General features: G+C 41.7%; 1 protein-coding gene across 5 annotated transcripts; it reads left to right on the top strand.

The window, feature by feature from the left end:
* The first annotated feature begins 1,137 nt into the window (after positions 1-1,137).
* Positions 1,138-12,777, top strand: C4BPB (complement component 4 binding protein beta). 5 transcript variants are annotated; one of them, XM_032640762.1, is made up of 8 exons: positions 1,138-1,236; positions 1,989-2,174; positions 2,619-2,818; positions 3,381-3,551; positions 5,295-5,471; positions 9,473-9,566; positions 11,467-11,590; positions 12,573-12,777. In XM_032640762.1, the coding sequence occupies exons 3-8, from the start codon at positions 2,761-2,763 to the stop codon at positions 12,714-12,716; spliced, it is 768 nt and encodes a 255-aa protein (XP_032496653.1). In that variant the 5' UTR covers positions 1,138-1,236; positions 1,989-2,174; positions 2,619-2,760; the 3' UTR covers positions 12,717-12,777. The 5 variants fall into 5 exon arrangements, with proteins under 5 accessions (XP_032496653.1, XP_032496679.1, XP_032496644.1 ...); XM_032640788.1 differs by having other exon boundaries at positions 1,144-1,236; positions 2,710-2,818; XM_032640753.1 differs by lacking the exon at positions 1,138-1,236 and having other exon boundaries at positions 1,765-2,174.
* Positions 12,778-13,728: the final 951 nt, after the last annotated feature.

Raw genomic sequence — 13,728 nt, 5'->3', positions numbered from 1 at the left:
ATGCTTCATGAACAGTTTGACCTTTTTAAAATTTATATATTTTATTCTCATGTAATCTGAATAAAGTCTACTTTTCTGGCCCAGGTTTTTCGTGATGAGGCATTCAAGAAACATCAACTCGGTAAATAAAAAATAATCAGAGAAGCAATTTAGATCTTTTCTGAATTGTCTTGACAAAGACCCGAAGGAAATTCATTCATAACGTACTGTAGAAGTTTTAAAAATCTTTTCCCATTTCTCTTAAAATCACACACACACACACACACACACATCACAGGGTGTGTTCCCCTTGTTTAACTCCCCACAGCTCTTCCCCCAGCCTAGGCATTGCGGACTTTTGTTTTTCTACCCTTCTGCCCTCACCTTCTGATCTCTTCCGCTAATTACTGGCCGCCATCCCTCTGTAAAGTAATCAAACCAGTCTGAGTACAACTTCTGCACCTGATTTATTACCCTAGTTCTCCAGGAAACAATCTGGATTAGATCAAATTGTTCAACAGTCTAGAAGCGTCAGTTAATACTCATTTATTAGTTTATTCAACCTTGGACACCCATAATAAAACACGTAATCCCTTATATGGAAGTACAAAATTCAATACGCTTTGAAAACAAAGTTTTCTTTTAATTTATTTGACCATAAAACCTGACCTGAACTTTGTGAGGATATTTATAGTCTCTCTATATCCCACTTAGTGTAAATATTTTTACATTTCACGAAGAAATGTTAGGAAGACAGTATTATAAGCAATATTGTACCTTTCTAAAGTCCTAATCATTCTGAATCTAAAATAAGCCGTTGAGACGAAGACTTATTTGCAATTATTTCCTGTAATAATGCTCTATTTTATACTCGTTTATGTAGCAATAAACAAAATTTTCTTTCATTTTTTATTATTTATTGTACAAACATTATGTGCACTAGATACTGAGGAACATGTATTCCTCAAGAAATAGAACATGTGATATGTTAAAAATTGCTCAAAACTTGGAACTAGACAAACAGAGATCACTGGAGACATTTTTTTTTTAAGAGATTTATTTATTTATTTGTTTTTTGGAGGTGTTGGGTCTTCGTTGCTGCATGCGGACTTCCTCTAGTTGCAGCGAGCGGGGGCTACTCTTCGCTGCAGTGTGCGGGCTTCTCATTGTGGTGGCTTCTCTTGTTGCGGAGCACAAGCCCCCAGGAATATACTCTTAATTGGGCCAGTCTGGAATTTTCTGGTCAGCACTAATGAGGTAATCTGCATGATTAGACTCTCATTTTTTCCCCCAAAGAAGGTGACCTATCCTGAAAGAATTCTTCCTTTTCTTTTGCTAGTAACTTCCTTGCCCCACTCTCCTTCTATAAAAACCCTCCATTTTGTACAACTCCTCAGAGTGCCCTTGTATTTACTAGGTGGGATGCTGCCCGATTAATGAATTGTTGAATAAAGCCAATTAGATCTTGAATTTTGTTTTTTAACATAGTCTAGTGTGGGAGAAAGACATGAACAAATCATTACAAAGTAATGATAATGGGGCTTCCCTGGTGGTGCAGTGGTTGAGAGTCCACCTGCCGATGCAGGCGACGTGGGTTCGTGCCCCGGTCCAGGAAGATCCCACATGCCGCGGAGCGGCTGGGCCCGTGAGCCATGGCCGCTGAGCCTGCGCGTCCGGAGCCTGTACTCCGCAACGGAAGAGGCCACAATAGTGAGAGGCCCGCGTACCGTAAAAAAAACAAAAAAACAAAGTAATGATAATGGGTGGGGATGAGAATAACATTAGAGACCTTACTGTGTTTTTATGCCTTTATATTTATTATTATGCTTTATATTTGTTATTTTATTTAAACTTAAGATTTTGTAGGAATTTTACCCCAGTTTTGTAATTGGAGCACAGACAACTAGCTAGTGGCTGTAATCATCATGAGTAAGAAGCTATGGGAACCCAAAAGCAATTTTACATTCTTCATTCCCTAGACCAAAGCATTCCCCTCATCTCTCTCTTAGCTCATTTGGTTGACTCTGGACTCAGGTCAAATCCTGCACAGAAGACCACGGAATGGGAAGCCTGGTGCGGAGCTGGCAAATGAGGACATTGTGTTGCTGCAGGACTTTGGAGTCCTTCTCAAGGTTGGAATCCACCAGGACCAGCTGCTTTCTGGGAAGCCACATGGTCTGGAAGGTTGGAGACAGGTAAGGCTAGTTGACTTCCTTGAGCTTTTAGACTTCAATGCTGCTTACAGTCTTAGGATACCTGGTATTTAAGAAAGGGGGAGGAGGTAGCACCCAGAGTTGGGTTTTACTTGGGAAAGCACAAGGAATGCACACCTCCCCGCCTCTACCCACAATGCTGGAGAGAGTTGCAGAAGGTGGACTGTAAACACTGGCAAATATCGACAGATGTGAAGGTCATGGCAAGACCATTTGGCCCAAATCTGTTGAGGAAGGATCAGCCTGCAGTTCAAAGGGACTGGTCAACTGGATTTGCATAAGCAACACTTGGGCTATTTCTGAAACTGAGTTTTAAAACTGGCAACTCTTTTTTATCACCCCTTTGGGTTTTTGCAAAATCCCTCCTTGTACCAACTTCCTTACAGCTACTCTTATTTCCTGTTGTAGAATTTTTTTTCCTTCCAGGGAAGAGGAATCAAGACAACCCCTTCTCTAGGAAGGAGGTGGTTGGTCTGATCTCAAGTGTTGTGAGAAGACCTATTTTGATCTAAACCAGGATCCTAGGCTGGCTTATTTCCAACCCGGGTCAAATAATTTTGATCGCAAGATGTTTTTCTGGTTTATGTGCTGTCTTGTGGATATGTGGCTGATTTCTGCCTCATATGGTACGTATGCTTTTCTAAACCTCAGTTTGTAAGGCATGTGATATCAGTTTGTGGATTATGAGGCATTCTATCTGGGGTTTTAATGAAACTGAAGTTTATAAAATATATTTCCTTCATTGAAAAATCTCAAATTACTTGGCCTAATGCTCTGAACTCAATAGGGACATAGTAAATATTTAACGATTTTGCTCTATGAAGTGGGTCATTGTCTGCTACTTTCCCTTTCTGTTCTGGGAACAAAATGTGTACCAATTTCAAAATCTTGAGAGGTCTTATTTATGATAAACTTCAGGACCACTATTTGGAAAGGGGATTGTTTTTTTTAGGAGTGGATAACTTATGGCTGAACTTGAGTAAAACTCCTGTTATTCTTTTGAAAACAAAACTTTGGGAGTCCTTGGGCGGGAAGGGATGTGGATGTACATGGACATGGAAGAGTACAAGGAATCAGAATTAATAATCGAGCCAAAATACACTTGGATGGGGAATCTAGTAAGTGCTTCCTCAGGGCATGTGATACGTCAAACGAATCTGTTTTTTTTTTTTTTTTCCCCTCCAACAGAGATCTGTCCAGAACATCCCCCAGTGGACAATAGCATATTTGTTGCAAAGGAGGGGGAAGGACAAATTCTGGGGACTTACTTATGTAAGAATGGCTACCACCTGGTAGGAGAGAAAACCCTTTTTTGTAATGCATCTAAGGGATGGAATGCCTCTGCTCCAGAGTGCCGCTGTAAGTTTGATCTTTCTGCTACTTTGTTCACCTTGTCATCCCTCTGTATTCTTTCATATCGTACCTCCAGTAGGCCATGGTAAGACTTTATAAGAAAAAAAATTCTCAACTTCTAGTAATACATTTTTAAAGCACTCTAGTTGTGGAACTTCTCTTAGTAGGTACATAATCAGCTCTTAGTATTAATTTAGTTGAATTAGTAGACGCAATCATCCCTACAAGAAGGAAAGGATTTCTTCTACATATTAAAACTACTTTTTGGGGGGGGCTGTAATTTGTTTAATATCATATTGCTTTAAAATTTTTAAGTTATGAAAAATTTTAAATATATACAAAAGACAGAAGTGTAAAATGAATTCATATGTATGATCAACATGACTTTTTAAATCTACAATTCTGCTTTGCATTATTATTATTTTGAAGTAAATATATCTTATTTCATTTCATCCATCATACAATTTTTTTTTTTTTTTTTTGCGGTACGCAGGCCTCTCACTGTTGTGGCCTCTCGTGTTGCGGAGCACAGGCTCCGGACGCGAAGGCTCAGCGGCCATGGCTCACAGGCCCAGCCGCTCTGCAGCATGTGGGATCGTCCCAGACTGGGGCATGAACCCGTGTCCCCTGCATTGTCAGGAGGACTCTCAACCACTGCGCCACCAGGGAAGCCCCCTAATTTTTTTTTTTTATAAATTTATTTTTTTTACTTTATTTTTGGCTGCGTTGGGTCTTCGTTGCTGCACGCGGGCTTTCTCTAGTTGTGGTGAGTGGGGGCTGCTCTTCGTTGTAGTGTGCAGGCTTCTATTGTGGAGCACAGGCTCTAGGCGCACGGGCTTCAGTAGTTGTGGCATGTGGACTCAGTAGTTGTGGCATGTGGGCTCAGTAATTGTGGCTCGTGGCTCTGGAGCACAGGCTCAGTACTTGTGGCGCATGGGCTAAGTTGCTCCACAGCACGTGGAATCTTCCTGGACCAGGGCTCGAACCCGTGTCCCCTGCATTGACAGGTGGATTCCTAACCACTGCACCACCAGGGAAGCCCCATCATATAATTTTTGAAATGGGAAAATTTATGTTCTCAATTTACAAATGTGATAACTGAAATCTAAGTGATTTGTTCAGGTACATAAAACTCATTTGTGGTGTCTGTAGAGATGGAGAATAATTAGTCCACATTCTCTTTATTAATACTGTTTTTAGGAATAGCTGGATTAGTTCTCCTTTAAACCTAGAGTGTAAAGTTCTCCTTTATACCTTAAAGCACACCTGTATATTTATCCTTTATTCATACAACCAAATTCACATCCCTTTGTATTCTCCTGTTTTTCTACCTGGGCAGAACAAAAGAAAACAAAGTAAAAAATGATGACTAATGTGTGTATTTGACAGGATGAAAGGGAAGGAAACATTTGGCTCAAACATGGGCTCAAGAATTTTGAGCAATGCTTAACATAAGAGAATGATGAACATGCTATTGGTAATTTCCGGTTACATGCTTAATTTTAGTAAGTTCAAATGTCAGTTGTCACTCTTGTGCACGATAAGGACATTTTCTACCACAGTTAAGGGCAACCCAGTCTTTTCTCATTCTGCATTGATATGGTTTCGTACCATGTACCAGTCCATATTAAAAGGTGCAGTTTTACTTTCTCATTTTCAATTTTCTTGATGAAGCCTGAGGAGGTCTAGCCTTTGCTGCGCTAGGTTTCCGCATAGCCCTTTCAGATCTCTGCCTGTTTTCTTCTTCAGTGGGCCACTGTCCTGACCCTTTGCTGGTGAATGGTGAGTTTAGTTCCTTGGAGCCTGTGAACGTGAATGACACTGTCACGTTTAAGTGCAATGAGCATTACGTCCTCAAGGGCAGCAATTGGAGCCGGTGCCTAGAGAACCACACCTGGGTGCCTCCCTTTCCTGTCTGCAAGAGCAGTAAGTATAAGAGAAAAAAAGTGTAAATCCCAAAGATACTGATCGGCAGTAAAAGTCTAGCCATTCACCACATGCCCACAACACTGTCCTCTTTTATGTATCTGGGAAGGGTTTAGGATCTAGCAGGCAGCCAAGAAAGAGCCAAGCTCAACACAAGCAATGCATTCTAATGAAATGATCAGCACCCAAACAATAAACAACACCCGCCCCCCACCCCCGGCCCAAGTAGGATTCCTGTACTACTAGATCTAACACAGGGTAGTTTGGGACATCAGACTATATTTTTTTTAAATTTCAAGATTATGTGATAACTTTTTTTTTTGAAAGATAAACAAGAACAGGGGGAAAAAAGACCATAACTCATCATTGCAAAATTATATAGAATAAGAGTTGAAAATACCTCCTTTTATCACTATAGTTCATAGCTCTCAGAGGTAATTAGTTGGATGTGTTTAATGACTTTTTCTTATGTTTACACAGATATTTTATTTTATTTTATTTTATTTATTTATTTTTTTAAAATATTTATTTATTTATTTGGCTGAGCTGGGTCTTAGTTGCAGCATGCGGGATCTTCATTGTGGCATGCTAACTCTTAGTTGTGGCATGTGGGATCTAGTTCCCTGACCAGGGATTGAACCTGGGGCCCCTGCACTGGGAGCGTGGAGTCTTAGCCACTGGACCAGCAGGGAAGTCCCTACACAGATATTTTAAATAAATGCACACACACACATACCAACACACATATATACCTACAAAGATGGGACTTTGCTATACATATTTTTTAAATACCTTCTTTTTTCATATAACAATATACATGGAAATCTTTTTCAGATTGGTATGTATAGCTCTACCTCCTGCTTTTTAACTACATGTGGATATGCCATGATTTATTCCATATCTCTCATATTGATGAACATTTATTATACTTCCATATTTTTGCTATTACAAACAATGATGAAATGAATGTTATTGTATATATATATGTCTATACACATACATCTTTATGCTACTATTTCTATAAGATAGAGTCCTAGAATGATTGGTGAGTCATAGGATATCATTATTTGCAAAATACACCTGAAAAATCCAAGAAATTCTACTAAAAACTTCATTCTTGGATACAAAATAAATATTGAAAAATCAACAGTTTTCACTTTCTAGTAATAGTTATCAGATGGATATTGAAATGTAAAAATAATTCCATTCATGACACCTATAGGAAAATTTACCAAAGGACATAAAATAAGACATGACTAAAAGAAAAGATCCTGGATGGGCAGACTTGGTATTACAATGCACTCCTAACCAGAATTTTAAATTAAAAAATAGGAAACAAAATATTAATTTTAAAATCTCATTTGGAATGGTACACATCCAACATTGCAAATTTATTTATTTCAATACTTTATTTTTTTAGAGCAGTTTTAGGTTTCTAATAAAATTGAGAGAAAGATACAGAGATTCCCCCTATTGCCCCTGTTCCCACGTAGGCACAGCCTCCCCCCTGCCCCCCCCATTATCAACGTCACTCACAAGAGTGGTACATTTGTTACAATTGATAGGCTTACACTGACACATCATTATCACTCAAAGTCCACAGTTTACCTAAGAGTTCACTCTTGGTGGTGTACATTCAATGGATTTGGACCAATGTATAATGACATACGTACCTCGTTATAATCTCATACAGAGTATTCTCACACCCTAAAAATCCTCTGTGCTCTGTTATTTATCACTTTACTTCCCCCACCCCTCTCAACCATTGATCTTTTATTGTTTCCATAGTTTTGCCTTTTCCAGAATGTCATACAATTAGAATCATACATTGTGTGGCCTTTTCAGTTTGTCTACTTTCACATAGTAACATGCATTTACGGTTTCTCCATGTCTTTTCATGGCTTGATAGCTCATTTCTTTTTAGTGCTGAATAATGTTTCATTTCTGGATGTACACAGTTTACTTATCCATTCACTTTCTGAAGGACATCTTGGTTGCTTCCAGGTTTTGACAATTATGAATAAAACTGCTAAAAATATCCATGTGAAGGTTTTTTTTCTATGATGTAAGTTTTCACCTTCTTTGGGAGTTAGATCATGTGGTCAGAGTATATTTAGTTTTGTGAGAAACCACCAAACTGTCTTCCAAAGGGGCTCTACCATTTTGAATTCCCACCAGCAATGTATCAATACTGTTGTTCCAAAACCTTCCCAGCATTTGGTGTTGTCAGTGTTCCAGAGACTGACCATTCTAATAGATGTGTAATAGTATCTCACTGTTGTTTTAATTTGCATTTTGCTGATGACATATGATGTAGAGCATCTTTTCATATGCCATCTGTATATCTTTGGTGAGGTGTCCATTTGGGACACTGGAGTTCCTTAATCAACTCATTGAAATTCTTTTTCCTTTCTTCTACACAACTTTTGAACTCAGGTTTTGATCTTTTAAAAGTTATTTATTAACTGCTCAAGTAATACATCTGTTGTGGAAAAATACAGAAAATAAAAGAAGAAAACATTTAATTACCTACAAACCTACCACCAAGAGATAACAGAGTACTTTGGTATATAATTTTCAGACTTTTTCTTTCTGTTCATATATGTTGGTATGTGCCTGTGTTTTACAAAAATAGTATTGTATTATACATGCTCTTTTATGCTTTGCTGTTTTAGTTATCTATTTGTTTTGAAGACTTTGTGTTTCAGTAAATACATAATTATTCTTAATTTAGCTGTTAATCTTTTTTTTTTTTTTTTTTTTTTGCGGTACGCAGGCCTGTCACTGCTGTGGCCTCTCCCGTTGCGGAGCACAGGCTCCGGACGCGCAGGCTCAGCGGCCATGGCTCACGGGCCCAGCTGCTCCGCGGCATGTGGGATCTTCCCGGACCGGGGCATGAACCCATGTCACCTTCATCGGCAGGTGGACTCTCAACCACTGAGCCACCAGAGAAGCCCAGCTGTTAATCTTGATCAACAAGTTTAGACTCATATAACCTCAGAGCTGAAAGGGACCTTAGGGATAATATTATTTAGCCTGCTCATCTTACAGATTAAGAAGGAAGCTGAGGACTTCGCTGGTGGTGCAATGGTTAAGAATCCACCCACCAGTGCAGGGGACACGGTTTCGAGCCCTGGTCCAGGAAGATCCCACATGCCGCGGAGCAACTAAGCCCGTGCGCCACAACAACGGAGCCTGCGCTCTAAAGCCCGAGAGCCACAACTATTGAGCCCATGTGCTACAACAACTGAAGTCCGCGGGCCTAGAGCCCGTGCTCCACCACAACAGAAGCCACTGCAGTGAGAAGCCTGCGCACCGCAGTGAAGAGTAGCCCCCGCTCGCCGCAACTAGAAAAAGCCTGCGTGCAGCAGCGAAGACCCAATGCAGCCAAAAAAAAAAATTAATTGATTAATTAATTAATTTAAAAAGAAGGAAGCTGAGAAAGGTAAAATGGCTTCTTTCATGCCATGTGGTCAGTGGAAGAGCCAAAACCAAAACTCACAACATCTAGTACCTTGTCCGACTCTCTTTCCATAATTTTACAGACTCATCCTCTTTCCTCACAGCTCTGTTCTCCGTTTTTTGCTGAATCTCTCATATGGAACAACTGTCACACAGGGGTAGTCAACCTCCATTTGAGCTCACACTATTTACTGTTTCAGGAGTTACTTCTTCCATCTCTACCTATAGCCTAATTTTTCCCTTCTTGTACACTGACAATTAGCATCTCTACAACTTAACCTTCCTTTCCTCAAGTTCCTGCCAATCACAAGGTACTCTCACATCACTAATGACTCATAGAATGAGCCAGGGGAGGGAGTCTTTCTCATGGATAAATATGATTTGACCAGAAGGAAATGAATGGAGAACATGTCCCAGATCCCACATGGGCTTGTGAAGGTGGCAGGTGCTGGACTACACAGTTGCACTTAGGGGCCTGGCGTTGTTAATTGAGCATTACAGGACTTCACAGCTGCCATTCTTATACTCCTGTCTCTCAGGAGACTGTGGCCCTCCTGAGAATCCAACTCATGGCTATTTTGAAGGAATAGATTTCAACTCGGGATCTACCATTACTTATTACTGTGAAGCGAGGTAAGTGTATTGCAGCCTTTTAAATATGAGAACTTGCCCATTGACTAGTAGCCTTGTTTTGGAAAAGACCCAGTCTATCTCAGCCTAGTCCCCTGATTACCTAGCACATTCCGATATATATTTTTTTGAATTGATTTTTAAACATTTAAAAAAATTAATTAATTTATTTTTGGCTGCGTTGCGTCTTTGTTGCTGTGCGTGGGCTTTCTCTAGTTGCAGAGAGCGGGGGTTACTCTTTATTGCAGTGCGTGGGCTTCTCATTGCGGTGGCTTCTCTTGTTGCTGAGCCCAGGCTCTAGGCCTGCGGGCTTCAGTAGTTGTGGCACGTGGGCTCAGTAGTTGTGGCTCGCAGGCTCTAGAGTGCAAGCACGGTAGTTGTGGCTCATGGGCTTCGTTGCTCCGCAGCATGTGGGATCTTCTCGGGCCAGGGCTCGAACCCGTGTCCCCTGCATTGGCAGGTGGATTCTTAACTACTGTGACACCAGGGAAGTCCTACACATTCTGATTTTGAGAGCTGCTTTAGCCCATTGCCAGCTCTCCACAAGCCCTAGAAGACAGACTGATCCTCCTATTTATCCTAATAGAAGTATCACTCCTTTTTCTCTTAGCTAAGACAAGATAAAATATTTAAAATGTATGTTTTTCTGGGGCTTCCCTGGTGGTGCAGTGGTTAAGAATCCACCTGCCAATAAAGGGGACACGGGTTCGAGCCCTGGCCCAGGAAGATCCCACGTGCCGTGGAGCAACTAAGCTTGTGCACTACAACTACTGAGCCTGCGCTCTAGAATTTGTGTGCCACAACTACTGAGCCCATGTGCCACAACTACCAAAGCCCGCGCGTCTAGAGCCTGTGCTCTGCAACGAGAGAAGCCACTGCAATGAGAAGCCCGCACACCACAACGAAGAGTAGCCCCCGCTCGCCACCACCAGAGAAAGCCCACGCACAGCAAAAGACCCAATGAAGCCACCCCCCCAAAAAAAGTATGTTTTTCTAAACAGTCTCAGAACAAAAACCTCAAAAAAAAAACCCACCACAGAATATATGGAAGTACAGAAATAGAATTATTTAGAGTAGAGATTCTTAGGACATAGTAATTAAAGTCTAACCTTAACTTAGACTGTCTGGTCACCTGCTTACAGATCTCCTAACCTTTTCTTTTCCTGGCCTCAATCTTATTAACTCAGAGTCATGTGACCTCACTGGCATTTCAATCTCATTATTTACCTCCAATGCACTTTGCCATCAACTCTCATATTTTTCTGATTAAGAGCTGAGGCTCCTTTTAAGCAGTTCCCCAAGATTTATTTGAAGGCTGTCTCTAGCTTTCTACTCCTTTTTAGAGCATAGATGACAGATGCTATTTTTTTTTTTTTTGGCGGTACGGGGGCCTCTCACTGTTGTGGCCTCTCCCGTTGCGGAGCACAGGCTCTGGAAGCGCAGGCTCAGCGGCCATGGCCCACGGGCCCAGCCGCTCCGTGGCATGTGGGATCTTCCTGGACCAGGGCACGAACCTGTGTCCCCTGCATCGGCAGGTGGACTCTCAACCACTGCGCCACCAAGGAAGCCTGACAGATGCCTTTTTAAAGTACTGAACAATGAAGAGGTTCCTTCCTCACCCTTCCCACCCAAAAACTGTGTGTGTAAAAACACATATTTAGAATTTTTCACTCCTCCATGTCTTACAGTCTGACTCATCACTTGGGTCCTCTCCACCCCCAGGAGAATGGTTTTACTTTATGACTGCTTTGTGATATTGAGATAACTTAAGCATGCATTAGGGTTCTGGGGCAGAAAAGTAGATTCTATTACAGTGTGAAATACTGTTACATAAAACCAGCTTTAGTTGCCCAGTTCAAGAAGTGGAAGTGTAAACGTTGTTGCCATTCTTACTTGCGTCCAGGTACTACCTGGTGGGCACACAGCAGCGACAGTGCATTGATGGGGAGTGGAGCAGTACCCTTCCGGTCTGTGAGTTGATCCGAGAAGCTCCCAAACCAGCTGAGTTGGAGTTGGAGAAGGCAGCGGTAAGAGTGGACTCTTTTCTGTCTTATTCACAGCTGTGCCTCCAGGGCCTGGTGTCGCTGTTGGCATATGCTCAGTAAATAGCTGTTCAATTTGGAATGTCTTTGAATGGATTGGTCTTGGCCTGATTGTAGAGTGGGGCCTATAAACTAGTAACTCATGTTTTTGTATATGAATTCCCATTCTCCACCATTGTTAATACCTCATGAGGCCCTTTTGGTAGGGGTTGTTGTCTCATGTGCTTTAAAGAGCAAGGTAGGGCTTCCCTGGTGGTGCAGTGGTTGAGAGTCCGCCTGCCGATGCAGGGGACACGGGTTCATGCCCCGGTCTGGGAAGATCCCACATGCCGCGGAGCGGCTGGGCCCGTGAGCCATGGCTGCTGAGCCTGCACGTCCGGAGCTTGTGCTCCACAACGGGAGAGGCCACAACAGTGAGAGGCCCGCGTACCGCAAAAATAAATAAATAAATAAAATATATAAAGAGCAAGGTACATAAACTTATGTCTTAGACTTGGAAGTATTGCTGCAAAAAGTCTCTAAAATTTTTCTAGACTTCCAAAAAAAAAATCACAAAAATGCTGAACAGATCCATTTTCATTGAGACTCCTCTCTTAGTCTATATTTATTACTGAGGTGACAAGTAGATTTAAGCCACTAAATTTTATTTTCAGAAAATAATAAAGTACCCCAGGGGCAGGCAGTGATAACTTCCCCCAAGACACACCAAGTTGCAAGATTTTATGCATATCTCTATACCCCAGGGAGAAGAGAGGGACACTTGGCAGCATCCTGAAAAGGGCCCTAGGCAGCCCCCAACCAACCTGCAAATTTAAATGATTCATCATGTTGAAGACCCAGATCCGTACTGAAGCTAGCCTTGTTCTGAGCCCCCATTTGGGCACCTAAACACTACTCATTACCTTCCGAGTGTAGAGCTGAGTCTCAGTTCTTAAACTGTTAACTTCAAAAAATGTTCTTTCTTCAGCTTGCCTTTCAGGAGAGTAAGGAACTTTGCAAATCCATAGAGAACTTTACACAAAGATTAAAGAAAAGTGGCTTAACGATGGAGAAAGTAAAATGTTCTCTGGAAATAAGGAAAGCTGAGTTGAAGACAAAAATGTTGCCCTGACATTGTCTGAGCAGACTGGGTAATAGAAATACTCCTATGAATAAAATTTCCTCTTGGCTCTGAAATTGGTTTCAGATTTTTCTTTCTTTGGGCCAAAATGCAACTTCATAGTAACCAGCTGCAGTTGCATGACACATGGGGTGTGTCTGTGTGTGTGTGTGTGTGTGTGTGCGCGTGTGTGTTGGATGTAGAATGACCAAGTGTGGTGATTGTCTAAGACCAGAATTAGAAACGCATTAAAATGGGGAGGGAAAGGTTTAATTTCCTGTCTGAAAGAGAATGGGAAGCTCAGATCACAGCTAAGGTACATGCCTTATTTTTTTTCTCTTTTCGTTTCTTGGCGGTGCCGCACGGGTTTGAGGAATCTTAGTTCCCCAATCAGGGATTGAACCTGGGCCCTCGGCTGTGAAAGCGTGGAGTACTAACCAGTGGACTGCCAGGGAATTACTGTTTCATTTTTTAATATGAGATGCAAGTTATTAACAAAAATTAACCCCCAATTAACCAAAACTTATGAGGCAAAAATTAATGTCTCATTTTGGGAAAGCAGGCTCAGAACAGCTATAGCCTTAAAATGACTTATGGAGACAAAAGTAGAGTTAGAACCCAAACTCTCACCTGGATCTCCCAGACATCCTGTTTATAAAACCAGGTTTCCAAACCTTCTGTGGTAATATTGCTCACTGCCTTTTGGATGAAACTTAGCCCTCAATTTGAGATGTTGCAACACATATGAATATATTTTCTATTTTTTTTTTTTTTTGCGGTACGCAGGCCTCTCACTGTTGTGGCCTCTCCCGTTGCAGAGCACAGGCTCCAGATGCGCAGGCTCAGCGGCCATGGCTCACGGGCCCAGCCGCTCCGCGGCATGTGAGATCCTCCCGGACCGGGGCATGAACCCGCATCCCCTGCATCGGCAGGCGGACTCTCAACCACTGCACCACCAGGGAAGCCCTGAATATATTTTCTTATTCTTTTATCAGAGGGCGAAAGTAATAAGAATCCTTAGGTT

The sequence above is a fragment of the Phocoena sinus genome, chromosome 1 (genome assembly GCF_008692025.1).
Source record: "Phocoena sinus isolate mPhoSin1 chromosome 1, mPhoSin1.pri, whole genome shotgun sequence".
NCBI lineage: Eukaryota > Metazoa > Chordata > Mammalia > Artiodactyla > Phocoenidae > Phocoena > Phocoena sinus.
This window is presented reverse-complemented; position numbering and strand designations above follow the sequence as displayed.